The 27332-nt window shown below is 45.3% G+C and overlaps 1 protein-coding gene across 9 annotated transcripts in view; it reads right to left on the bottom strand.

The window, feature by feature from the left end:
- SRGAP3 (SLIT-ROBO Rho GTPase activating protein 3) overlaps positions 1-27332 on the bottom strand; it is a 252348-nt gene that overhangs the window by 41581 nt on the left and 183435 nt on the right. For 4 of the 9 annotated variants that reach the window (XR_014298751.1, XR_014298752.1, XM_082683051.1 and 1 more), the window contains exons 7-11: positions 26039-26260; positions 24625-24726; positions 21951-22148; positions 14750-14834; positions 7758-7785 (exon numbers count right to left, since the gene is read on the bottom strand). Coding sequence is in view for 7 of the 9 variants with exons in the window: in XM_082683051.1 (XP_082539177.1) it covers positions 7758-7785; positions 14750-14834; positions 21951-22148; positions 24625-24726; positions 26039-26260 (635 nt within the window). In the remaining 2 variants the exon portion in view is untranslated. Of the gene's footprint in view, positions 1-2718; positions 2822-5229; positions 5317-7757; positions 7786-14749; positions 14835-21950; positions 22149-24624; positions 24727-26038; positions 26261-27332 lie in introns of all 9 variants that reach the window. The other 5 variants (XM_082683048.1, XM_082683053.1, XM_082683049.1 and 2 more) reach the window with 2 other exon arrangements.

The following is a 27332-nucleotide window of genomic DNA, read 5'->3' as shown; positions in this document are numbered from 1 at the left end:
ATTTATAAAATTGGGTTTCCTTCTGTCTGAGAGGGAGAAAAAAAATGAAGGATTTTGTAAAGGGCCAATTCCAATGATCCCAAAAATCTATCGATGTATTAGTCATTCTTAACTTGGGGATGCTGCCTTGTCCCACGATACCCTCATCATCACAAAGTTCCAGCAATGTCCTTTTACTGAAAAACGTCTCACAGGTTTGGCACTTCAAAGCCGGGTATTCTTCGTTGGTGCAGTTTTCTCCCAGAGAGCACATGAATCATAAGAGAAAATTAAATTCCATTCACAAAGGTTGAAGGGCTGAATATATTAAAACTGCCTTTTCATTCTCTGAAAGCTAATCGTCCTTGAGGGTAAGCCCCTGCTGCCTGCGAGTCTGTCTCTGCACCGCCCCCCGCCCCCAGAGCCGGCACATGGAAGCGTTTGCTACCTGCCTGACCGTATGTGGTAAATACATAGTGTGACTATGAAGAAATGCAATCGTGTTAAACAAATATACATTATTTTTAGTCACATGAGTGTGTTTATTCTTTGAACTAGTCCCTCGAGGACTTATTCCACCACATGATCCACGCTAAGTGGCTTTTCAGAGCCAGACACCCAGCCCTACTCTAGCCCATGCCTCTTGCCATTCTGTGCCTTCAGCGGCGTTGCAAAGCAGAATTGAATAACACTTTTCCTTCCAATGGCCAGACTGTCCATTCTAATATGAAATTTTGGCACCACCGACCAAGGCCCTGCTACAGGCTCCAAAGAAAACTGAACAATGGCACCAAAAATGATGTAGTTAGAGTAAGAATGTGGCTTCCCAAGGTGACTACCTCCTCCAAGAGGCAAACATGTGGCTGAAGTTCTGATGTATTTATCACGAGGGATGGAGTCAGATGGTCTGACAGTCACACATTTTATGTAGCAGCTCTCTATTAAAAGACTATTACATTAAACAGAAGACCTAATTCTCGTGTCCTGTTGGATAAGAGTCAGTTCCTTCCAAGTGCCCGGACTGGTCATCCATTTTCAAAGAGCTGAGCAAACTCGGGTAGGCATGCCTGTCTCAGAGCTTTCATTCATTGTGGTCCTTCTTTCAGGGATTCCCACCCTGCTCCTCTCCACTTTGTCCCTACCCACCCGCTGGAAGCCTCGTGCACTCTAGGGGTCATGGCTCTTCATGCTCTGAGCTCTCGCAGCACTGGATTCCATGGGTCATTTACAGATGGCTCTTCCTGAATCACCTAATCTTTCAGCTTTCCATGCTGAAAACTTCCTGGGCGACACCATACACTCCCTGAGGGCACAGAGAATAGCTTATGTGTCCTTCAGTCCCATCCTGGCTATGGAGAGCAGCTTTTCCAAGGGCAAGGGTGAATGAGATGAAGTCTTGGTGGAGACAGGAGGGAAGATAAAGAAAGGTCTCTTGACCCATTTTCCCATGACTTATTAGATGGCAAACTGCTCACTTGGGCTTCCCTCCAAACAGTACCTCTTTCCTAATGGACCCAGCAGCAACCTTCTTTTGGGGATCTTCCATGTCTCTTTCCTCTGAGATAACCTGAAGCAGCCCGTGCTCTTCCCTGCCCCTAGACAGTCCCCATTGGTGCCCTACTATTCCTCTGTCCCCTTTCCCTACTGTCCCTTCCCTAGAACTCAGCCCACAGGCAGAGACAGCTGTGGGACCCAGGCTGCTGGCTCTGCCTACCCAGTTCCATGTCTGCCTGCTGCACACACCCCCTTCCTCCCCCCGCTGAACTCCATCCTGGGAGTCCTGTGAACAGCATGTCAAGACGGAGGACGGAGTACCTGAGCAGGGGCAGCCTCCATGGCTCCAAAATTATCAGCAAAGTCCGAGAACATTAACATTTCTCCTGACTGACACCAGTCTTCTTTTCTGCAGAAAGTCTCTTCACTGGATAGTGGAGGGTTCTCAAATAACTGGCAGGGGTCCTTTCCCCTGCTCCCCCTAGCTCATGTTCCTCAAGCATCTCCCCCACCTGCTGCCCTTTCCAACTCTCTTGCCAGCTTCAGTTGCCTTGAGTCACTCGTTCTCTCTGGGATGCCTTGATCCTGGGCCCTTTGCCTCTACGAGGCAAGAAAAAGACAAACTCACTGGGCTCAGACATTTTCATTTTTAATTTAGGATGTACGGGATGCATCTGGAATTCTAAAGGGATTACCTCAAGAAGCAAAACAAGGTGGGAGAGTTTTCTCTCAAAAATTTTATGTGTTTCCTTTCTCTGTATATTCTCAAAAAAAAAAAAAAAATTACCTGTATAAAAACACAGTTAACCACAGGGATTTTCTTTGTGTTTCTTCCAACTAACCACCTCTTGGGAGGCGTGGATGCGAAGCAAGGTAAGGTGGTTTCTCAAACTGTCCCTGGGGCTTGCTAGGACCGCAGTTCCTGAAGCAGGAGAGCATGGCTGGCAGGGGCTACAGTGGTGCTGGCATTTCAACCTTGCTTGGACTTCATGGGCTTCATCGGGATCTTAACCAGGGAAAGCACTTAGAATCAACTGGTCAGAGACAAAAGCAGCTCCGCTTGGAAGCCCTTATTAAAGAAAAGAGTAAGCTGCTTTAGGAACTAGCTTGCCCCAGGGCCAGGCCCAGGGCATGAGTGAAAGTTCTGGTTGGTCAGGGCAGGGCTGTGGGCCAAAGGGAGGAGGTGGAGAAAGGCTGCCATTACATTGGGCGCATTCGCGGACTCCGTAGCTCCCCAGCAAGTACCTTAATAAACGCTTCCATACAGCCGTTAAATAGTTTATGGCTACACACTGAGAGAGGCCTAGGTCTCCTCATTTTCTGTGGTTTAGGGGGAAGACAGGGGGGCCTAGGGAAAACGGAACAAAAGAAAACAAGAAAGCAACGATTGCAAACATACAACTGGGAAAGACGCTCTTAAAACCCGTGACTGGAGGAGAACACAAAATGCAAATGGAAACCCTTGAACCCCAGCACATTGGTGTCCAATGCTCCATCTGAAGGCCTTTGGATGTTTAAGGGGATCTTAATTTACCCACAATGTTAGGCAGGAGCAACGCTCATATAACACAAATGTATTCTAGATCACAGGGGAGAAATAGTATGTAGCCAGGAAACCATTGTAACTCCAATCAGAGGCTGTCATCCCGCAAAGCTGACCAGATGGAGGAGGAACCAGGGGAGAGAGATGTAATCTGTAGCCTGAGAAAGCAAGAGACTTTCAATGATGATTGGAAGGGTTAATTTTCATTAATTTGGCTTAAATTCATCACCAAGTCTCAACTCCCAATGTACCAGGGCACTGATCTTTCTAATGCCTCTTGGCATTTCAAATGCACTTGACTAATCTTTATTGCATTGATCTAAGAGCCAGGCAATTATTACTCTCATTTTAGAGATGGAGAAACTGATGCCTGGAGGGAGGCTACAGCTTTTTTGGGGGCCCCAGGGTAACCCAGGGTAATGATTATATCCTGTGCTTTAGTCAAGTACACTTTTGATTAAAGCACTTTCAAATCCATTATCACACTTAACGTTAGCTCCACCCTGTTCAGAAAGCTCCATTTTACAGGGGCAGAAACCGAGACCTCAAGAGGGAAACTGGCAGAGCCAGACCCAAACTAAGGCCAGTCACAGAGCCTTAGGGCACTTGTTCATTTCCAGCCAAGGACTCATTCCATCCCATTAACCCTTGCCAGCAGAGGACCTGTTGGGTCAGGTTGAAAGTGTCTTGCTTTACTTTTGGATCTCCATTCCCTGTGCTCCACTCTTGGCTCCAGGGAGGGGAAACCATACCACAGTTCACCAGAAACAGTGAAACAGCCACAAACACCAGACCAGTTTCCAGAGTTGCTCACCATGCATATACCTGTGTTGGCTTATTTGCTCATCTTTCGCCACCCAAGTTGGCCTGACTCAATGCCACCAGCCTTCCAGGGCAAAGGGCTTTCTGAGGTTAGGAGGAGGGCCCCTAACTGAGAGAGGCAGTTCATTTTCAAATGCCTTGGTTCACAATTTGGGGAGCAACAAGTGGGGACCCAGCTTGGCACAGGTAATGTCCACACATGACAAGCAAAGACCTGGTCCCCCAAGTCTTGGTTGATTTCTGTGAATGGGCAAGAAATCTTATGGACTGTGGAGCCAATCGAGATAAAAGAGATTCATGCTGCCCCTCTGCTCAGTGGCCTTATCGTGCCTGCCCTCTCCAGCGGCCCAGCCATCTAGGGAAACCTCCTGAGCTTCTCCTACATGTTTGAGTACTGAGCAAATGCTGCTAGCTCCAGGACATGCATGGGCAAAGACACAGCTGAATCCAAGTATCATGCCACCCAAACATCGGAACCAAAATAACAGCACAGACCAAAATTTTAAAAAGAAACAACAGGCAAGACTATTTTGAGCCCATTTTGGATCTATGTCAATTTGGTTAGCTAAGTCCATGTCATTTCTTTTTCATCAGTTACCGATTTTTTGAGGATGTGGGTACGTGGGGGTGGTACTTCTTACAGTGGATCTGCTTTTGAGTTTCCAAATGCCAAAAGAGAGAGTTAAAAAACTGTGACTCGAGGCCACAGGCTTCAATCTTGGGATTAGGAATAACTCGAGGATAGCAACTGCGCCACCTTGTTTCCCTAGTGTTCGGGGTTTCTATTTGTGAACATTCTCAGATGGTTTCCTCATCTCACACTGTAGGACACCCTCACAACAACCCTGTGAGGTAGGCAAGACTGATTAAATCCAATTGAAACTTAAAGAAAATTAGCCCGTGAGAGATGAAGAAACTTTCCAAGCGTCTCACAAATAAAATGTGATTGAAGCTAAGAATGGAATTCAGCTCTTCCTCTTCAAGATTCTGGTGTGAGTGTGAAATTGGGAAGTTCATTTTTATCTAGCAGTTGCTTTAAATTATCTATTAAACTCCCATGGCCAGCAAAAGTAGAGATTCTTAACGCAGGGGCTGGACACCCAGGCGGAGGGTTTTCTTAAAGTAAGTCTTATGGAGTTTTTTTCCTCCATAAGACTTTAAGACTTTCTCCATAAGACTTTCTCCAACAGGTTCCATCTGTTTATAAAATGGAATGAAGGGGGGAAAGGATACTTTTCCCATTTCTCCCACCCAATCCAGAAAGCAAAGAACTGCTCAAATCACACTGGGATTTCTTTCTTTGTGTGATGTTCTGGGTACTGACCAGAAATCTCTGACAAGGAAACGTAGCTATCCCAACTTCGCATGACATCCAATTGATTTTGACTTACTGAAGTGCTGGGTGGGGCACAAAGTGGGGAGCAGGGGGGCAGCTCAGCCAAGGAAAGTGGGGCAGCCTAAGCCTTCCATCTCTTCTGCTGCTCAGTTGCAGAGCAAAAAGGAAAGAAAGAGAAAGGCAGGGAAAACAGGAATAGAGAAAGCCACGGAGAGGAAGAGAGAGAAACCAGAGACCAATGTCCCCTTTCTGCCTTTCAACCAAGATGAAAATTTACATACATTGGCAACATAAGAATTGGCCTCAAAATTATGCTGTGACCAAAAGAATGGTGACTAAAATGTTCCCTAGATAACCCCATAGATGTGGGTGTCGATACCCAAAATGGTGGCGATATTATAGTTCAGAGGCAGCCAGGCCCTTGGAAGCCGTGCATGGGTATGCATAAGGTTCCATCTGTTTAGACAAGAAATCTCATGTGTTTTCATCGCTAATCCCAACCACAGGGACGAGCCAACCTAGGTTAAGGAAGCCAGTCTATAGCTAGAAAAATCACAATCAAACCTTATGTTTGCATTTGCTGCCCCATCTATCATGCACTTTTCAAGTGCATTATTGCATCCAGACCACCATGTTACAGGGTTACAAACTAGCATTATTCTAAGATCAGGTTCTGAAAAGTGAGAAAAAAATGTACCGTGTTGCAGCCCATGTGCAAAAATTGATCTACGCAAGGCCAGCAGCAACTTGGCTGAGGAGACCTGCTCAAAGAATCATCCAAAATGACACTAACCTTGGGCAGGAAACCATGGAAGATACGGAGAGCCATAGCATAGAAACATCTCACCCAGGGCCTTTAGGATTAAATTAAAAACCACTTCAAATTGGCAGCGCATTACACACAAATTTTAAATGAGTTTTGGAAGAAAGGGGAAGCTTTTAGTTTGCTAACAAAGTTGCCTCTGACCTTGGCCAAAGGCCAGAGTACAGATGGCTGGCTTTGCAGTTTAGTGCAGTATGTCTAAGTGGGAGGTCTGCAGTCACAGCTTGCATTTCCCAGGCCCTAGGTCAAAGAGGGTGTGGAAGACTACATCTCAGATGGCTTTATTTAAAAGTTAAAAAACAAAACAAAAAAACCCCTCAACTTTTCTCTGAGTTAGACCCTGGGACCTGGCCAAGGGTTCGATTACAGATCTCTCCTGCAATCTGCTGGAACCCTCTTCCTCTGCATGAGTTCTAGGAATTAGGAAGAAGTGAGGGATGGCTCAATTTGTCCCCCATCTGCTTTCCTATTTGCAGACTTTGGTGTAAAATGTGGCTTCTGTTGTTTGGGGACTATGACAACATCTTCTTGCCAGAGAATCTAAATAAATAAATGAGTTTGTTTCTGGAAAGTATTTAGAAAGGGACCCTACACATCTGCTGACCCTTTGCTGGAAGGTCCTCGCCTGGCATTATGAATCACTCTGATATTCCCAGACTTCTGGGGCCCAGAGGAACAGCTGCACAGCTAAACTTCTGGGAAGCCCTCTCTCTCCTCATCCTGATCCCAGCAAAGTGAAAACCTCAGAGCTTTCCAAGCCTCTTCCCAGCCAACTCTCTTCCAGATGGACAGGAGGGAGTTGAGGGTTTATCTTCCCTTTCGCCAAGTAGAACAGCTTTCCAGGATTTTGGGCCACTGGCTCGATTAGTGTTGGGCAGTGGAGTAACTATTTGCTGGGAATTTGAAAGGAAAGAGATGGGTTCTAAGGAACAACCTGGTCAGCAAAAGTGTTGCTTAGAGATCGCAACACTCTGAAAGTAGATGAAAGATCCACTTGTTGAAGGTCAACCCTTCAGCTACCACCTGATGAGTGGAAAGTGTTCACTGGCTCTGGTCTGCTCAGGGAAAAGCGCAAAAGGTAATGTTGAGCAAGCTGGAGAGAAAGCAGAAGTTGCCCATTTGTTACTGTCTCAGCAAGGGACTCCCCCATCAGTCCATCCAAGTGCCCAGGAGGTGTGAAGCCAGGGTGTGGGCGGTAGGGGCATCTGTACGCGCTTGCGTGGCTATGCGCATGCATACGCCCAGACATGTGCCATACGAGCCAAACCCAAAGACCTGGCAAATGGGGACCCCAGGCTGGGCCTTCTGCCTGGGGAAGGCAGTTTGCTCAGCAGCCAAAGAACAGATGGAGAGACAGGTCAACAGTTATCCCACAGCTTCTGGCCTCTACTGGTTGTCCTCAGCCACTATGCAATATATATTACTGTCCCACCAGATGGAGAGCGCCAACAGAACACACCCCACTTTTCCACAGCAGCTTGGGGAAGGCACCTTCCCCATTACAGGCCTGAAGGGGGCATGGCTTCACCAGCATAATGCTAGGACAAGCAGAACAGCCAGCCTCTCTTAGCACAGCCACACCATCCCCTCAAAACACTGGTGAAGAGCTATCCTGCTCTAAAATCAGCCCAGCTTCTCCAAGCTCTCAGCAGTATCTGCTTTCCCACCTTCCCGCCTTCCCACGGCTCCTGCACTTCCCAGCCCCTCCCGATCCCCATTTCAGGCAGCAGGTGCCAAAAAACAAGATCCCCCAGTCTTACCTGGTTGTGCCACATTCTGCTCTCTCTCCTGGAAAGAAAAGTATACACTGATGTTTAATTGTTTTTGTTTTTTTTAACCCGCAAACATTCATCTCTTTCGAAAAAGAACTTAATTATTTGTGAAATGGGAAACAAAATTTTGCCTAAGTAATGGTCTGCTGGAAAGAACTGAGTCTTATTAAATCCCCAGGGCCTCCTAGCTGTAAGGTTATGTTCACATAAATTTCATTGTGTATTGCTCATGTGGTTTTTGTTTTTTGGTTTGTTTGTTTTTTTTTTTTTTCAGTGATTTTCATACTGCAGCCTGCTGACCACTTGCATCAGAATCTTCTGGAGGGCCTTATTAAAACTGCAGATTTGGGGACTTTCCCATGGGCCTTCTGGATCAGAATCTCTGGGCTCAGACAGGAATCTGCATTTTAACAAGCACCTCAGGTGATCCCTTCTGTGCATGCTAAAACGTAAGAACTCAGGCATTTTATCAACAAAGGTTGGTTGATGAGGTGGCTGGATGGCTCAGTTGGTTAAGCATCTACCTTTGGCTCAGGTCATGACCTCAGGGTCCTGGGATTGAGTCTCTCAGCAGGCTCCCTGCTCAGCAGGAAGTCTGCTTCTCCCTTTTCTGCTACCCCTCTGCTTGTTCTCTCTCTCACATGAATAAATAAAATCTTAAAAAAAAAAAAGTTGGTTGAGCACCTGTCATATATTTGGCCCTAAAGAGCAACAGATATAAGATATACCTCTTGTTGTTCCTTAAGCCAGCCACACCCTTACCCTGTCCCCTCCTGTCTTCACTCTCAACTGAAGACCTTCTTGCTTCCTTCACTAGAGAAGAAAATCAGTAAGACAGGTCTTGATATGCTTCCGTAAGACTCACCCACCCACCTGTGCCTGCCCATTCACTCTATACCTCCTCTCCTCTGGAGAAGCATCCTGATTTTGTCAAGCCCAGACCTCATATTCAGGGTCCCAGCCCCCTCTGCCCATCTCAGATGCTTTTTCTGCAAGTGCCCCCCACCACCCCAAACATGACCAATGTCCTTTCTTCTGGATCATTTCCATCTGCATATAAACATGTTCTGGATATGTATAATCTAGCTTCGAAACCTCCCCTGGGCCCCCTTTCTGCCTCTAACTCCATTCCCATTTCTTTCCTTTACAGCAAAGCTTGTGGAAGAACCTGTCTAGGAAGGACTCTTGCTTCCCACGCTCAACCCCACAGAGGTTGGCTTCTGACCTCACCATCCATAGGGACTGCCGGCTCTGTGTGGACGAATCCACCATCTTCGCTGCTTTTATCTGACTTCTCAGCATCAACAACTCAGTGAATCACTCCCTTCTTCTTACAACGCTTTCTCCTTGATTTTCATGACTCTACACTTCCCAAGGGTCCCTCAGTTTCTCTTGCTGTCACCTCATCTGCCCAGCCTCTGACCTCCAAACGATGGGATGCTCCCAGAAGATGTACCCAGATCTCTTTCTATACACCCTCTCTGCCTAACCATGACAGAAGTGCTTACCAAAGACTCCCTAAACTTATCTCCAGATCTTCCATTTCCTTGGAATTCCAGACTCCTTGCCACTGCCTTTTTCTTTTTTTTTTTTTTAAGATTTTATTTATTTATTTGACAGAGATTAGAGGCAAGCAGAGAGACAGGGGGAAGCAGGCTCCCCACCGAGCAGAAAGCCCAATGCGGGGCTTGATCCCAGGACCCTGAGATCATGACCTGAGCCAAAGGCAGAGGCTTAACCCACTGAGCCACCCAGGAGCCCCTTTCTTTTCTATTTTTAACAGTTTTGTTAAAGTATAATTTACAAAGCATAAAATTCACCCACTTGAAATGTATGATTCAATTATTTAGTAAACCGTCACAACCATTCAATTTTAGAATATTTCCTTCACACGAAAAAGAGCCCTTGTGCCAACTCACAGTGACTCCCCCTTCCCATCTCCAGCCTAGGGCAACTGTTCATCTATTCTCTGTGTCTATGGATTTGCTTATTCTAGACACTTTATAAAAATGGAATCATGTAATGCACAGTCTTTTGCATTTGGCTTATTTCATTTAGCGTATGCTTTTGAGGTTCACCCACACAGCACGACTCAGTACTTCATTCCAGTTATGATGCAGCAGAGAACATCTAGGCCAGGGCTGCCCAATAGAAATGTAATGGAAGCCACAATTTCTAGCAGCCATGTTATAAAAAGTGAAGAGAAATAGCTGAGATTAATTTTAATAACATATTGTGTTTAACTTAATACATGAAAAATATCATTCGATATCTAGCAACATAAAAATTCGTAAAATATATATATATATGTGTGTGTGTGTGTGTGTGTTAACTCAGAAATCAAAAATTTTTTACCTTTTACCTTCTGAGACCTGTTGGGAACTTTAAAAGTATATTTTATAGTTAGTGGCTCAGTCATTTACAGAAGGTCAGACTGTCTGGACCTGGCAGACACTGGTTCCATAATGTGCTACTAAATCTTGGCCCGAAACAGTTATGTCCCATCCCTTTTATGGATAACACACTATTTCTTCTTGAGGCACTACAGTGAACTGAAAAGCCACCGGTATCTAGGGTATAAACCCTAGAGCTTACAGACTACCTGGAGCAGTAAAAAGGTCAGAGAGCTAAGACTCAGACATGATGATAAACTAAGAATCCTCTGGCCAATAAAATAGCACAGTCACAGCCAAGGGCATATAGGGGTGTGTTCTTGTTCCCAAGATGTGCCAGTGACATTTACAACAAGGAATGCCCATTTGCAAGACACGTAGAAGCCTTTGACTTGTGTGTCTGGGATCGATCATGTTAACAAAATTTGCTTCCAAGTGAGTGCTTGTGTTTCCTCTAACTTGTGGCTTCTTTGAGCTATCCTGTCAAAAGAGTGCTTGAAAGGAATGGATTACACAAGACACTTCATTAAAAAAACAAACAAACAAACAAACAAACACCAAAAAAAAAAAAACAAAACCAACTTGCATCTTCTCAATCAAAATATTCTGCTTGCCCCATATTTCCCACCTGTTTCCAAAATTTTCAGTGTCCCTCCCAATACAAAATAGCCCTCTGAGGACGTAAAAGGGCCACTGATGCTGGTATAACCCCACCCCAACCTACTCTTGGATGAGTTTTCTACTGGATGGAAGAGTCCGTATATCCAGGTCGTGGTGAATCATCCACTGACCCTCAGAAGAATGAAGGAGCTGAGATTCTGAGGTCGCTTTGGCCTGCGCAATTTTTTCATGCTTGTTGTCCAGTGGGTAAGGACTTGACCCATCTAAGTCAGTGTGCATTTTCCCCTTTCACCCAGTGCCCTAAGAATCCACATCTACCTGTATCAGGCAGTGGGGATACAAATGTGACTCGAGATTTGGTCTCAGCTGCAGTTCTTTTCAGTAATTTGGTAATTTATTAACTTCAGAAAAAACAATATATCAGTGTTCATTACTTGTGACAAATACACCATATTCACTGATGTCAGTAACAGGAAATACTGGATGTGGAGTCTATGGGAACTAATGGTACCATCTTGCAACCTTTCCATAAATCTAACACTATTCTGAAACAAAATTTATATTATTTCATTTATTTATTTTTAAAGATTTTATTTATTTGTTTTATTTATTTATTTACAGAAGAGTGAGAGATAGAGAGAGTGTGTGGGGGGAGGAGCAGAGGGCCAGGGAGAGACAGAATCCCAAGCAGACTCCACACCAAGTGGGATCCTGATGTGGGGCTTGATCTCACGACGCCGAGATCATGTCCTAAACTGAAATCAAGAGTCAGATGCTCAACCAAATGAGCCATGTAAGCACCCCTAAAATAAAGTCTATTTTAAAAAAAAAAACCCCAAAATCTCTCCGGAACAGACCAGTCTAACAAGGTCCATGCCAGTTTTCAAAAGAAGCACAATGGGCTTTTCCACAGCCGGGTTACTAGAGAACAGGACTCTGGAGATTCTTCTTGATGGCTCTTTCTTAGCAGCCCTTATATTCAGAAGCTGTATTTTCCTGCAGTTTTTCATAGCTATTCAGTCTAAAACTCAGAACAAGGTGTAGGTGAAGACTAAAGAAACTTGGAAGACCAAGTTGGTCAGGAGTTATGCCAACCTGAGCTAATTTTTATTATTATTTCATTCAAGCCATTCAGGCAAGGGCAGGAAGAAAAGGTTTTATCAGACAGCACACAAGAGTAAGCTGGAGAGGAGCACTTTCTCATCTGGGATCTTATCTTTTTTTTTTTTTTTTAAATATTTTATTTCTTTATCCAAGGGGGGATAGCACACGCAGGGTGGAGAGGTAGAGGGAAAAGCAGGCTCCCCACTGAGCAGGGAGCCCAACATGGGGCTCCATCCCAAGACCCTGGGATCGTGACCTGAGCCTAAGGCTGACACTTAACCAACTAAGCCACCCCAGGCATCCTGGGATCTTATTTTTAAAAAAAAGAACATCTGGTTTTCTAAATCCAGGGGACTTGATTTTCAAAGTACAAGTAGCTCATACGGACCTGCCTTTTGGTGTGTGGCTCTGAGAAACAGGCTCCGGGGGCCATAAAAGCAATCCTCCTCTTCAATGCTAGTTGTGGGAGCTGCCCCGAACCCATCTGAGCTCCTCTCTAGGACTTTCTGGCTCTTCCCTTTCCTTCCATTCTTGTTACGTTAGTGCACCCTTCACTGCCCTACTCCTCTGCAGCCCCACTCACCTGGCCCAATGTGGAAATGTCCAAGTGTCAAAATGGGCAAAATGGAGAGGGATGTCAGGGAAAATGAAGAAAAAGCTCATTGCAACTCACTCCTCCCCACTCTTACCCCCAGTCCAAGAGTTTTGACAAACATATATACCCATGTCCAACCAGCACCCAAATCAGGATACAGACTTCCATCACTCCCCGAAGTTCCCCAGAAGCTAGAAGTCACAAAACTCATCTTTGCTGATAAAAGTCAGATGAGTGGTTGCTTGGGGTAGAGGAGGGAAAATTAACTGCAGAGGGATACAGAGGAGCTTTTGGGGTGACGGAAATGTTCTATATCCTGATCTGGGTGTATATATTTGTCAAAACTGACTTCTATGCAAAATGAGTAGATTTTATTATATGTAATTTACATGTCAATAAAATTGACTGAAAAAATTCTATTGATACTTGTTTCAAAATCCTGGTTATTCCCCCAAACTGTAGTTGTTCATCTTTCTTGAAGCCTTTCTGGCTCTTCTGGGCTCATGGTGATCCTTTCCTCTCCTGGCTCAGACCCTTAGAGTCTGCACTGTTCACACGGCAATTCAACCAGTGTTTCTGTATGACTTAATATTACTGCTTTTGATTTTTTTATGAATTTGTGAATTGTCTCCTCACTGAAATAAAAGAGCCTTGGGGCTGGGAAATGATTTAATTTCTCACTGTTTCTTCGAAAGCATGGGGCTCACAAATGCCAAGCATCTGCAGATTCCAGCTATCCACCTGACTGGTACCAATTAGACAGCATCAGGGAAGACTTGGGTGGCTAGGTTACAGCCACCAGACTGTCCACCCCTCTGGAGATGAGAGTGATCCTGTGGGAGGCAAGGACACATTGTGGGTGGCAATCCCCTAGTGCCCAGTGAACGTTAGCCCTATGCCCCATTCTGATTCTCATCTACCACACTCCTCACTCCTCCTTCCCTGAAAAACTTTGATGACCTCTATGCCTGCTTTAAGCTGTCATCTTGGGACCTACTGGCATCATCACCTTGGAAGTTCCCATCATCTCTCTCATGTTGGTCTCCTATTTCCTGAACCCCATGCTTTTTTTTTCTTTAGGTAGTATATCATTCAGCCAATTGTCCTTAACAAAAGAATACAAGAATAGATCTGGATGCGGGGCTCCAAGCAGCACCTAGCAACTCCAGAAACCCCAGATCAGTGCCTCCTTCTCAGAGCTTAGCCTCACACCAGCTTCCAGGGCTTCCAGGATTTGCTGAAAACCATCTCTGACCTTGGGGCCTAGTTCATGTCCTCATGACCTTTCGATTCAACATTCATTTAGTGACTATTAACTGAGTGTCTACTGTGAGCCAGGTACTATTCTTGGCACTAGAAACAAAGGGGAGGACAAAATAAACAAGGAAGTCCCTACTCTGATTGAAGATACGATACTGTTGTGGTGGAGGTGTGACCAAAGATAATGAGCAAATGAATAAATAATAAATACTCATGGTGATGAGTAAGATGAAGAAAAGCAAACGGAGTGTGCTGGGACAGAGGTGGTGCTTTCTTGAGGTTGGGTCAAAGAGAGTCTCAGTAAGGAAGTGACATCTGCAGGATAAGGAACCAGTCATACTGAGATCTGGGGTAAGGGCATTCCAGGTAGAGAGAACAGCAGATGCAAAGGCCTTGAGGGAGAATAAGCTTGATGAGTTTTGAAGGGCAGAAAGGAGCTTAGTGGGGTTGGAGCATGTAAGGGAGTAGAGAACAATAAGTGAGCTCAGGGCAACAGGCAGAGGTCAAATGATGTGAGGCCTCACGTACCATGAGATCACTGGGATTTTACTCCAACTGGCACTGAAAGCCTTTGGGTAGTCTTAAACCTACTCCCCACATCCCTCAAGGACCAAACATTGCCTTCCATATATGGATTCTTCTTTTTTAGACCTAGCCTCCTGGCCAGGCACTCCACTAGTATCCCTGGAAAACAGCATCTGCTAATAAGCATCAATGCAGACCTCTGTGCTCCTGGATTCCCACTCCCTTCCTACTGGGGACCCCTTTCATCACTTTGCCTCGGACCTTTCCCCGGAACTTAAACTACTACTTCTGGTGGTCCCACGTTCTCTGCAGCCAGACTAGACCCCTTTTGACATCTGTACTAGCCTGCCCCAGTCTGCCTGCTGGCTCTGCTACGAGGCCTCACTCTACCAAGTGCCCCAGGTCTCAAGCTGCAACAGCTCAAGGAGCCACAACAACACAGGCACCCCTCCTCACAGGCCTCCACCACCCAACCAACTCACCTTCACCCAGGGTCTGCTTGAGTAAGTCATGCTTGGCCTGTAGCTTAGTGATGAGGTTACTGCCGTTCACATATTCTTTAAATTTCTGTAAGACACAAGGCATGTGGCCATTACAGACTGCAGGGCCAAGTCACATGGTATCCGCCCCTCAACCAACCTCTGAGCCGGGGAGGTCGAAAGGAGATGAGGTCACCCTCTAGGACGCCAGCATGGGGAAAAGAGGGGCCTCTGACCTGTTCCTCTGCTCTTCTCCGTCAGACGCCAGCTCTGCAGAGCATGGCTGTCCAGCCTACGCATTTTAGACCAGTATGGGGAACACAAAGAAAGCTCAGGGGCAGTGTGAGCAGTGAAAGGAGCTTTTGTCAGGTGAGGACAGTGGGGGGTCCCTAGCAGACGGCTTCTTTAGTCTTCAGGCTCTACTGTGCTTCTTCTGGGCCACGAGCAATAAAAATGGGAACCGTGTCTGGGGGCAGGCAGCTGAGGCGAGAGCGCTTCATCAGATCTGTCACAGAGGAGCCTCCTAATGAGCCTTTCTTTCATCCGGCCCCACTCCGGAGGAGGAGGGGCTCAGCAGTCCCCTAAAGACATTCCTGTTAAAATAACCTGGACTGCATTAGGAGACACAATTTTCTTCTTTTTAAAGAGGAGACAGGGGAGGCTGGCATAGGGAACTGATCTGCCCAGGGTCCCTGGGACCCCCAAGCCTCTCATTCAGGGGCCTTGTCAAGCACAACACACTTCAGAGCAGAACAGAGGGACAAGAGCCACAGAACAGAAACACATTCGCCTGCACCCTAATGCAGCTGGGCCTCAGCCATCCCTCCCTCTACACAAGTACCGGCGTTCATTGGCCCATCCTGTATCACGCAAACCCAGGCCCGGAGCCCCCTCTGCTGGGGCATGTCTTTGCCAGACTATGAGGTGTTGTCAGTGGGGTCCACACCCAGTTGGTTTTTGGCTCCCAAGTGCCTACCACTGCGCCTGGCATAGAGCCAGTGCTGAGAAACTTCGTGGGGGTTGACACAGAAGGGAGGGTAGAGAGGCAATAAGCTAATAAAGAAAGTGAGACAAACAATTGGCCTGCTACTGGTGAATGCCGTGGATAAGAAAAAGGCAGGAATGGGGGACTAGGAGTTAGGGCAGACCTCATGGCAAAGCTGCCCTATGAACCCAGGACTGAAGGAGGTGAGGAAGGGGCTGTGTGGGTACACATGTGCACATGGGGGATGCAGCGTTCTCAGCGGATGGAACGGCAATTGCAAATGCCTGAAAATGAAGGCACAGGATGGCATGGTTGCCCCAGAGCTTCCAGCTAGTTTCTCACAAAGAAATCCACTTTATTGCCCCAGCCAGGATGGTGTAGAGGAGCAAACAAGTGAACCACAGCAGTTTGGGACATCCTAACAGATAAAGGAGCATCTGCAAGATCTGCATCATCTCCCTGAAGACAGGTGTAGGGTAAAAACCCAAGATGTGGGGGCTGACATGTGCTCAGATAAGACTGGGGTCACCCCACCCTGGCCCCAACTTGGTAGGTATCTGGAACAGTGGGGCTGGCAGGAGATGGTGGCATCCTCTCTCCTCAGCCAGAGTCCTTCTTGGTTCGTAGGACCTCGTCTTCCGGTTATTAAGAACCACTCCCCCTTGAGCACTCAGCAGTTTTCAGGCTTGTACCTTTGCGTACCCCAGGCTCTCTGGATGCTTCCAGGACTGACACCCTCTACTCTTATCCAATGTTTAACAATTCACCATAAGAAGCAGAGCTGAGTTCTGAGCAGAAGTTTTCTCCATCATGCCCTGCTGCCCCTGGTAGTTGAAGCTGTAATCCCAAACACATAATTCATACCTTGGTGGGTTATTCACTGGTTAGTGGAAATTATACCCCAGGGTTCTGGGGCCTGTGAATTCTGCCAGCTTTTTCCAAGTTTCATCTGGGCTTCATATGTGATCCATGATTGAAAGAATGCCATTAAATTGTACTGATGTTTGCATTAAAAGGAATATTAGGTCCTCAAAAATGCCTAAAATAATGTCACAACATCAAGTCGTGAAGTGTACTTGCCAACCGGTTGATAGATTAAATATTAAAATTAAAATAGAACATCCATGACCCTTAATTATAAACATTGGTGAATTCTTTTAACTTCAAGCAGGTCAGACCCCCTTCTCTGCTTCTGCTACCCAGATTCTTTGTTTCTGCTGCCAAAGGGAATCAATATTCATACACGCCCCTTATTTAATCTTTGTAACCCATAAAATTCTCTTTGTACACACAGTAGGTCCTCAGGGGACGTGCTGAAGCCCAGAAACCAGCCTGGGCTGACTCACGAAGACCAGCTTCATTTTTCTTCTCAAAAACAACAAAGTCAAGGAGTGAAGCTTGAGGAAATACTATCCATGTTTTCAGTAAGGGATTCGACGAGGCCTAGCACAAGATGGAACTGGGTGTCAGAACTGGGTGCATTTGTGACTAGTTAAATGACCACATCTAAAAGTGCTGATTAGCGGATTAGCATCAGTCGTGGCTGATTTTAATAAATAAATATTTTATTTATTTACTTGACAAAGATCACAAGTAGGCAGAGAGGCAGAGAGAGAGAGAGAGAAGCAGGCTCGCCACTAAACAGAAAGCCCGATGTGGGGTTCGATCCCAGGACCCTGAGATCATGACCCGAGCCTAAGGCAGAGGCTTAACCCATTGAGCCACCCAGGCGCCCCAGCCGTGGCATGTTTTAAATAACTCCATCTTTGGCATTGGCCCCAGCATACCTACTAGTTGTTGTTGTTGTTTTTTAATATTTTATTTATTTATTTGATAGAGATCACAAGTAGGCAGAGAGGTAGGCAGAGAGAGAGGAGGAAGCAGGCTCCCTGCTGAGCAGAGAGCCCGATGTGGGGGTCGATCCCAGGACCCTGGAATCATGACCAGAGCGAAGGCAGAGGATTAACCCACTGAGCCACCCAGGTACCCCCCCTACTAGTTTTTTTTATTTGACAAACTTTAGGGTGCAAAAGCCACACTTATGCACTCTGCAGACAACATAAGGTCTTACGACACAGCACATATGTTGAACTGGAACAAGATCTTGATAGACTGGAGCCATAAACTAAATCCATCAAGAGGGTATCTAATTGGTAACAAACAGAAGACCTACCCAAGACAACACCTTTAGGAGGAAGGTAGCCTGGTTTATTGGCGATATGTAGGGAATAAAGGTTTAGCTGATATTTAACTTTAAAAAATATATTTTTAAAATACATTTATATGTATTTAAAATCATATATATAACATATATAATCTTACTTATATTATGAAAAATTACGTGCCAACAAACTGAACAAGCTAGATGAAATGGGTAAATTCCTAGAAGTGTACAACCTCCCAAAACTGAATCAGAAAGAGAAACTTTGAACAGACTGATCACCAGCAATGAAATTGAATCAATCAAAAAAACTCGCAACTAACAGAAGTCCAGGAGCAGATGGCTTTACAGGTGAATACTACTAAATATTTAAAGAAGAGTTCATACTTATTCTTCTAAAACTATCCCAAAAAGTAGAAGAGGAAGGAAAGGTTTAAGATTCATTCTATGAGGCCACCATTACCCTGATACCAAATTCAGATAAAGACACTACAAAAAGGAGAACTACAAGCCAATATCAATGATGAACAGAGATGTGAAATCCAAACATTCATTGAAAAAAAAAAAATCACCACAATCAAGTAGGATTTATTTCTAAGCTGCAAGGGTGGTTCAATAGTCACAAATCAATCAACATGATACATCACATCAACAGGAGAAAGGATAAAAACATAGATGCAGAAAAAGCAATTGACAAAAGTATAATATCCAATCATGATCAAAACCCACATCAAAGCAGGTTTAAAGGGAATATACCTCAACATACTGAAGGCCATATATGAAAAACCCATAGTTAATATTATACTCAACAGTAAAAAAGAGCTTTTCCCATAAGTTTAGGAATAAGATCAGGATGTCCACTCTCACCACTTTCATTCAATACAGTACTGGAAGTCCTAGCCTCAGCAATTAGACAACAAAAAGAAAGAAAAGGCATCCAACTGGTAAGGAAGAAATAAAACTTTCACTATCTATAGATGACATAATATTGTTTTTAGAAAACCCTAAAGCCTCCACCAAAAAACTACTAGAACTGATAAATGCAATCAGTTAGGTCACAGGATACAAAAATCAATATACAGAAATCTGTTGCATTGCTATACACTAATAATGAAGTAGCAGAAAAAAAAAAATTAAGAACACAGTCCCATTTACAATTGCACCAAAAACAAAATACTTAGGAATAAATTTAACCAAGGAAGTGAAAGACCTATGCTCTGAAAACTATAAAACACTGATGAAAGAACTGAAGACAATACAAACAAAGGGAAAGATATTCTATGCTCATAGATTGGAAGAATTAATATTGTTAAAATGTCCACACTATTCAAAGCAACCTACAGATTTAACAAAGTACCAACAATATTTTTCACATGACTAAAACAAATAATCTTAAGATTTGTTTGGAACCAGGAAAGGCACCAAATAATTTTCCAAAGTAATCTTGAAAAAGAAGAACAAAACTGAAGATATCATAACCCCAAATTTCAAGATATACCACAAAGACATAGTAATCAAAACTGTATTGTACTGGTACCAAAACAGACATATAGAGGAATGGAACAGAATAGAGATTCCAGAAATAAACCCACAATATATGGTCAATTAATCTACAATAAAGGAGACAAAATGCAGTGCGAAAAAGACAGTCTCTTCAACAAAATGGTGCTGGGAAAACTGGACAGCCACATGCAAAAGAATGAAAGTGGATCACTTTCTCACACCACGTACAAAAATAAACTCAAAATGGATTAAGGACCTAAATGTAAGACTTGAAACTATATAAATCCTAGAAGAGAGCACAGGCAGTAATATCTCTAACATCAGCTATAGCAACATTTTTCTTGGTGTGTCTCCTAAGACAAGGAAAACAAAAGCAACAATAAACTATTGGGATTACATCAAAATGAAAAGCTTCTGCACAGCAAAGGAAACAATTAACCAAAAGTAAAAGCAACGTAGTGAATGGGAGAGAGTATTTGCAAATGACATATCTGATAAAAGGTCAGTAACCAAAATATATAAAGAGCTACAACTCAACGTCAACAAATAGTCCAATTAAAAAATGAACAGAAGACGTGAGCAGACATTTCTCCAAAGAAGGCATCCAGATGGCCGACAGACACATGAAAAGATGCTCAATATTACTCATCTAAAGGGAATTGCAAATCAAAACTACAATGAGGTATCATCTCACACCTGTCAAAATGGCTAAAATAAAAAACAAAAGAAACAGTGTTGGCAAGGATGTGAAACAAAACTCTCGTGCCCTGATGGTGGGAATGCAAACTGGTGCAGCTATTGTGGAATTTTGTGGAGGTTCCTCAAAAAATTAAAACTAGAACAACCATGTGACCCAGTAGTTCCGCTACTGAGTATTACACAAAAAATACAAAAACACTAATTTGAAAAGAGATATGCGCTCCTACGTTTATCGCAGCATTATTTACAATAGCCAAATTATGGAAGCAGCCCAAGTGTCCACTGATGATGAATGGATAAAGAAGATATGGTATAGACACACACACACACTGACACACACACACATGCACACATATACATGTGTATGTATATATGTACACACACATGCACATGTGTGCAACAGAATATTACTCAGCCATAAAAAAAGAACGAAATCTTGCCATTTGCAATAACATGGATGGCTCGAAAGAGCATAATGGTTAAGTAAAATAAATCAGCCAGAGAAAGACAAATGCCACAACTGTACTCATATGTAGAATTTAAGAAACAAAACAAATGAATAAAGGGCAAAAAAAGAGACAAGCAAAAAACCAGACCCTTAACTACAGAGAACAAACAGATGGTCACTAGAGGGGAGGTGGCAGGAGGGACAGGTGAAACAGATAAAGGAGATGAAGAGCACACTTCAACTGATAGGCTCTGCGTAATGTACAGAATTGTTGAAGCACTATATTGCACACCTGAAACTAATACAACGCTGTATGTTAACTATACTGGAAATAGAAATTTTAAAATAAAAATAAAAACAAAACAAAAAGAATGATGATCTGAGGCCATAGGAAAAGAAGGAGGTGGAGGTTTAACTCTATTCTGTGCTGGTCAGACCACTGCTGACTTTAGAACAGGCATCGACAAAAAGAACGTGTTCAGGAAACAGTCCAGGGCACTGAGGCCACTCAAAATGAAAGCTAATGAGGCAAGATTTACAAAACCAGGTATGGTTAGCCTGGAGACATGAAAACCCAGCTCCCGACAAGCAAGCTGGAAACTGTCTTATGGAATTAGTCTCTCCAGGATGCCCCAGAGAACAGGATCAAGATCAATGGCCAGAAATCCTAGTGAAGCAGATTTTTGAAGATAACAGAGATAAGGGAAGATATTATATTATCTACAGCCAGCCATAGGCCAAAACAAAAGGGCTATTTGGGGAAGAAGGGAACTTTTCATCTTGGGGCTATTCAAGCAGAGATGGGATGACTTCTTGGGAGGGGTATGATCGAATGAGATCAAGCATCAGACAGAACATTTCAGGTCCCTTACAATCCCCAAATTCTATGATCACTAAACACATGTTGAACTAAAGCCCCAATGCCCCTTATTCTTGTTCTTCCTTGTTCCAACCGAATGGCATGTAAGTGATCTGGGATTTTACACAAAGTGCCTACAACTCACCAGCACAGATCCCCCAGGGCATGGTTTCCAAGGGCCACACCCAAATTTAAGACACCTTAACAGGACAACCATACACTAAACCTTAGGGATGTTACCTGGGCCTTGCCCCAGGCTCCATCTGCCATTTCCCTCATACCTTACCGAACACAACTCTCTGGTTTTTTCCTAGGTTAGTTGCAAAATACATTAATCCAAGATCAATGCTGATGCTCCCCACTGGGAATTCACTTTTTTATATTTTAAAAAGCCAAGCCAGGCAACTTAATTTGGGAAGCATGTTGGGAAAATCTTAGCTCTAACTGACTCACATGGTGTTGCTGGCTCCCACTAGCTTGGGCTGCTCCCCAAATGTCACTGCCAAAAGGTCAGCAGACAGTGGGCTCTGGGTCCAAGCCGCCACTTACTGTAAAATAAAACATTTCTGTTTCCTGCTGGTTGGCTCTCCTTTTGGCGATGTTGATCTTGCTCATGTAGGTCTCGGAGGCAGCTGACTTCACAGACTCTGTAGATCGACTATGCTGGAAGGCGTCAGAGACATCAAAGTCCTCCACGGTTAGCATGTCCTGTAAGGTCTGCATGGTGGCGTCCAGGGTTTTCCTAACCTGGAGAAACACAGCACGTCAAAAAACCCTTCTACCTCGGAACACCTTTGACACCTCAAAGTCCTTTCCACACTTTATTTCTTCCATGTAAAGCCTATAGGACAAAGATGATCATGTAAAGCCTACAGGACAAAGATGATCATTCCTATTATACTGAGGTAGAAAGTGAGGCCAGTGAGCTTGCTGGGGTGATGACCCACATTGCCCGATCTGAAGTCATTTTGTTGATTGCTTCTGCTGAGGAGAACCTTGGAGGATATTGTGACGAACAAGGAACCTGGGTTTCTAAGTATGTTTCTCTTTTCCTGATTATATGGCCCCAAACTATCTCCTATGGGAAGCAGGTCTTGAAGAGGGATAACATTAGAAATACTCTCAGTGCTCATCCAGAGAGAAGAGGGGACAAAGTCCAGATAGGGTGAGGGCCATCCTCAGTGGACAGACTCTCTGGCTATCCACCCCTGACTTACCAAAAGGTTGACTGAGAAAAGAGAACTCAAGGAAGACACATGCTGAGCCAGTCCTGCAGGACTCCAACTTCTCTCCTGGAGCCAAGTGGGACCCATGGAAGGCTATAGGAGCAGAGCACAGGAGCCCTGACCTCGAAACACCCCTTCACTGACTTGTGTCCTATACTTTGATGGAGGGTCACTCTGAAAACAGTCACAGGGGAAACTGCATCTATATTCGTTGTTGTCACCCGAAGTCTTTCTTGTCACACAGATCTCAACTAAATGTCACCTCCTGGTGACATCAAAACCCCCTGGTTACTATTCCTGATTTAGTGCACATCACTGTTTGATAGTTCGCATACTATCGGTTTGCTTTCATGTTTGTCGGTTTGCTTTCATGTTTATCTATCTATCTTGAATATAATCCCCATGAAAGGAGGTACTATGGTGTCCTGTTTCACTCACTTTACTCTGCATTGAGTACAGTGGTTAGAGCATAGTATGTGCTTAATAAATACTTGAGTAAATATTGAATAAATATTCACTCGTCTAAATGAATACTTGTTGAATATATAAATGAGTGGATCAGTTCTTTCTAAGATAGTCAATAGAAGTTCAGGTACAAAATTAAGCATTTCCATAGCTATAAATGGCTCATACCTAGGAACATTTGCTTCATTCTCTCTGGGGCCCTGATTTTCTACTGAAACCCCATCAACAATGCTATGTATGCACTGTTCCATGTAAACAACTGAAAATGCTTCAGGGGGGGATGTAGAACACAAAGAAAGAAAACACTTTCTTCATCTCCTTTCTCTCCTCAGGTGTGCAACATAAATATATAATTCGTTTCTGTATAACCTCCCCCCAGGGGCAGCTTTGATTTGTTGCCATCCTGAGTGACAATCTGTCTCATGTCTGTCCTAGCTCTGTCCTTTGTGGAGACACTGAGCAAACCAGCCCTTTCTGTCCAAGACAGCCCCCTTGAGATGTGAAGACAGGGACCATGACTGCCCATCACCAGCTGTGACTGCTCTCCTCAGTGATAAACCTGCCCAAGGTTTTAGGTGACATTCCCCGCATCCTGGTGTCCTTTCTCCAAGGGGTTTCTAGCTGGTTGACATCTTCCCCACATAGAGGCATCCAGGCTGGAATAGGATGTTGCCCATCTGGCCTCCTCAGTCCACATCGAAATAGGACCACCACAGCTGGTATTTCCATTTGTATGCTCCTGGTGGTGATCCAGTGTCACCAGCTCTATGGGAGGCGGGCTGGCCACGGTAAGACAGAAGTTCCTTGGGGCTCAGGGTCCATGACACATTTAGTGTGCCCTGGCTTATTTCACTGGGTTATTTAGAATACCTGTAGCTATCTTTGATGATAAATATAACACAAACTCAATGCAGATACCAGAGAAAAGCATACGAAGAAAACAGAAATCACCTATAATTCTTCTACCCAGATATAACCACAATAAACATTTCAAAGTATTTCCTTCCGGACCTTTTTCTTGTGAATAAACAGACACATGGGTGCCTACACTAGTTTACCATCCTTAGGATAATACTGAACACAGAGTTCTACTTCCTGTTTTTCTTTATCATCTGGTGGGCATCCCCCCATGCCATTAAAGATTCTTGGTATGCCCAGCTATAATGGTCATATAATAATTCATCTTTTTTTTTTTTTTTTTTACAATTTATTTACTTTAGAAAGAGCAGCAGATAGAATGACAGTGGGGGAGGAGCTGAGGGAGAGAGGGGAGAGAATCTTAAGCAAGGTCCATACCCAGCATGGAGCCCGATGTGGGGCTCCATTTCATAATCCATGAGATCACAATCTGAGCTGTAATCAAGAATCAAATGCTTAACCCACTGAGCCACCCAGGCAACCCTCGCTCTGTCGTGTAATAAATAATCCATCTTACAGATGAACCCTCTTTTCTTGTGCATTCCATGGCCAGAGTTCCAGCACACGCTGGGCCTTGGTCAGGAAATCCCTTGCATGTGGAGGGGCCCACTCACCTCCTCATTCTCTATCTTGAGAGTGGCCAGTCTGGACTGCAGCTGGTGGTACCGCATGAGCAATTCCGTCTGGACAGGCTGCTGAGCGCTGACCTGGCACACCTGCGAAAGGACAGCCACCGCCTGCGGTCACCCGGGGCTCTCATCACCTGTGTGGAGCCACGGCCTGGGCCACCCTGATGTCCCTACCAAAGGCTGAGGAGACAGGCTGGGAAATGTGAAGTGCAGAGCCCGCCCCTGGCAACACCAGACGGGAACTGGGGCTCTTCCTCCTCCGAAGGCCACCCTTTGGCATTGCAAGCTGTGGCCTCTCGGTCATGGTCTTCTAGATGTGCGCAGCCCTTGAGGGTTTATTAAGAGCTTTCACGTAATCTCATTAAGGGAGACTAGTTCCTTTCAAGGCAGGAATTTGTGGTAAGAAAGCCATGCCCTGAGAGACACCAGTGAGAAGCAGCATGACTGGAAACAATCAGTGGAGCTGCTCCTCTCACCCAGCTTCGGTGAGGCAGGAGCACTCTCCAGAGGCGTGGGAGGGGACGGTGGAAGGGAATACTATTGTCCCCACACCCACTCCACTCAGGGCTCTACTACCCTGTGGGCTGGGCCACCTGGTGTGACTCAGGTGAGAGCATAAGGGAGAGTAGGGCTCGGTGACTGACTAGTCATTTACCACTAACTAGTCATTTACCACTAAATTTAACTCTGAGGCCAAAATGTTCAGGTCCAGGTGATGAGTCAAAGGGCTGGACACAAAGGCTGAGGGATGCGCCAGAGGCTGTGGGGAGACCCCACAGAAGGCCTCTCTTTTGCAAATGAAGAAAGTGGGGAGGGATGAAAAGGAACAGTTCAAGGAGCTTTTTGCATAAGGGACTTTGTACAATTGGAGGAAGCAGCGTGCTGCTCCGCTCTGTGGCCAATAACAGGTGCCTTCCCCGGGCACTTATTTATCTATTCCAGAACCCGGCAAGGAGCAGAGCAGCACAAGCACCGAAGGGAGCGCAATGGGTGGCCCGCCTCCCGGACTGGAGGACAAGCAGCGCCCTGGCAAGCCTGGTGGCCAGAGTGACTGAGATGAGGCTCAGCCTCCTGTGATCCGAGGTCACCCAAGGGAAGACGGGGAGATGCCCGTGTGGTGATGCAGAACTCCCTTGGGGTCCACACGTAACTGGGAAGGGTCTGAGGGGAGAGCGAAGGTCCTGCAATGCTGCAGGCGAGATACTTCAGCCAGCAAAGTTAGGATATTTGTGGTAAATGCCTCAGCTGGGCAGCCCCTGGACCAAGAACTTGACCTCAGGCCTCTGAGAGAAATGTCCTGCGTGTGAAGGGGGGCTGGTGTTCCCCTCCCACCAATGTTCTGGGAGCACGTAGAAGAGGCGGAAGCAGCCTCCAGCATGGGCTCCTGCGAGAAACCTACCTCATCCCCCATGTGGGGCTGGAACTCAAACTTGAGTGGAGGACAGAAGACCTGATTGCACATGTCCATGACGGTGTGCTTGTCACTTCGGGAATCCAGGTTGTCCACCGCATTCTCGATGACATCCAACCCCTCGTGGCGAGAGGTCTCCAGGTTGTACTCGGCTGAGAGGTAGGTCCGGAAGGTACGGGCCAGGCTGGCATGAAAGCCCAGATCACAGCACTTGGAGAGAGGCACACAGCAGAAGAGTGCAGGTAAGGGCTGTCACACAGAGGTGGGGGCCACCAGCATTCCCTTTCCCATCATAGTGACTTAAGATGACCTCCCATTCCATAGCCAAATCTTTCCTCCTGGAGGTCCCCGTGCACTCCTACTGCACAAATCACTACTGCACAAATCACCCCAAAGCCTTCAGAGAGAGCTGGGGGTTATGATTTGGGCAAGAGCAGAACTTCTATTAGCTCCCCCAAATTTATCATATTCTTTCTTTTCTCTAGACCTTCACACATGTATTCCCTCTGCCTGGGATAGGGTTTCATTTAGAGGTCACTCCCTCCAGGAAGTCTTCCCTGATGTTCTCCCCACTCAGAGTTTGTCAGGTGTCCCTCCTCTGGGGGTCCACGTCTCCCTCCACCTCCCTCACTGGGACATCTGCCACTTGGCTTTGCAGTTGCCTATAAATGTGTCAGGGTTAGGCATGAGGAGCTCCATGAGAGCAAACCCACAGGTTCTTGTCCATTGCAGTGGCTCAAGACCTAGGGCTAGTAGGTGCTCAAGAAAAATGTGGTAACTGAAAAAGGAGAGGACTGGAAAGAGTGAAAAGTTGTGAGAAAGAGGAAGGGTCTGGCCTCAGGCATGGGAAGGCACAGACAGGGCTGACAGCAACCTCTCTTGGGGATGGGGCAATGTGTCCCTTCTGCAGTCACGGAAAATCAGTGGCCTTCTGACTCCCTGACAGGACATGGCAGAGCTGAGGCAAAGGATCCATCTACCAGTCTGGAACATTTCCTGAGCATCTGCGGGCCAGATACCTGTCCACATGGGATGGGCAGGCCACAAGAAGGAGTCCCTACCCCAACACAGATGATATGGAAGCTCTCCATGATGATGTCACTCATTTCTCCAAGCCCAGCCCCCCCCCACCAGCATAAGCTATACAGCTGCTACTCTGGGAAGTCAGTGTTCCATTCTTCTTTTGCTAAACCTGCCTGATTTCTCCCATAATAACATCCCCTAAACATATAAACATCTATATCACCCTGGGAAACCATCCAGGGCATGAACTGTGTATGAT

This window comes from Mustela nivalis (genome assembly GCF_964662115.1).
Source record: "Mustela nivalis genome assembly, chromosome: 1".
Taxonomy (NCBI): Eukaryota; Metazoa; Chordata; class Mammalia; order Carnivora; family Mustelidae; genus Mustela; species Mustela nivalis.
The sequence above is the reverse complement of the archived record's forward strand: the minus strand, read 5'-3'. Positions and strand labels throughout refer to the sequence as shown.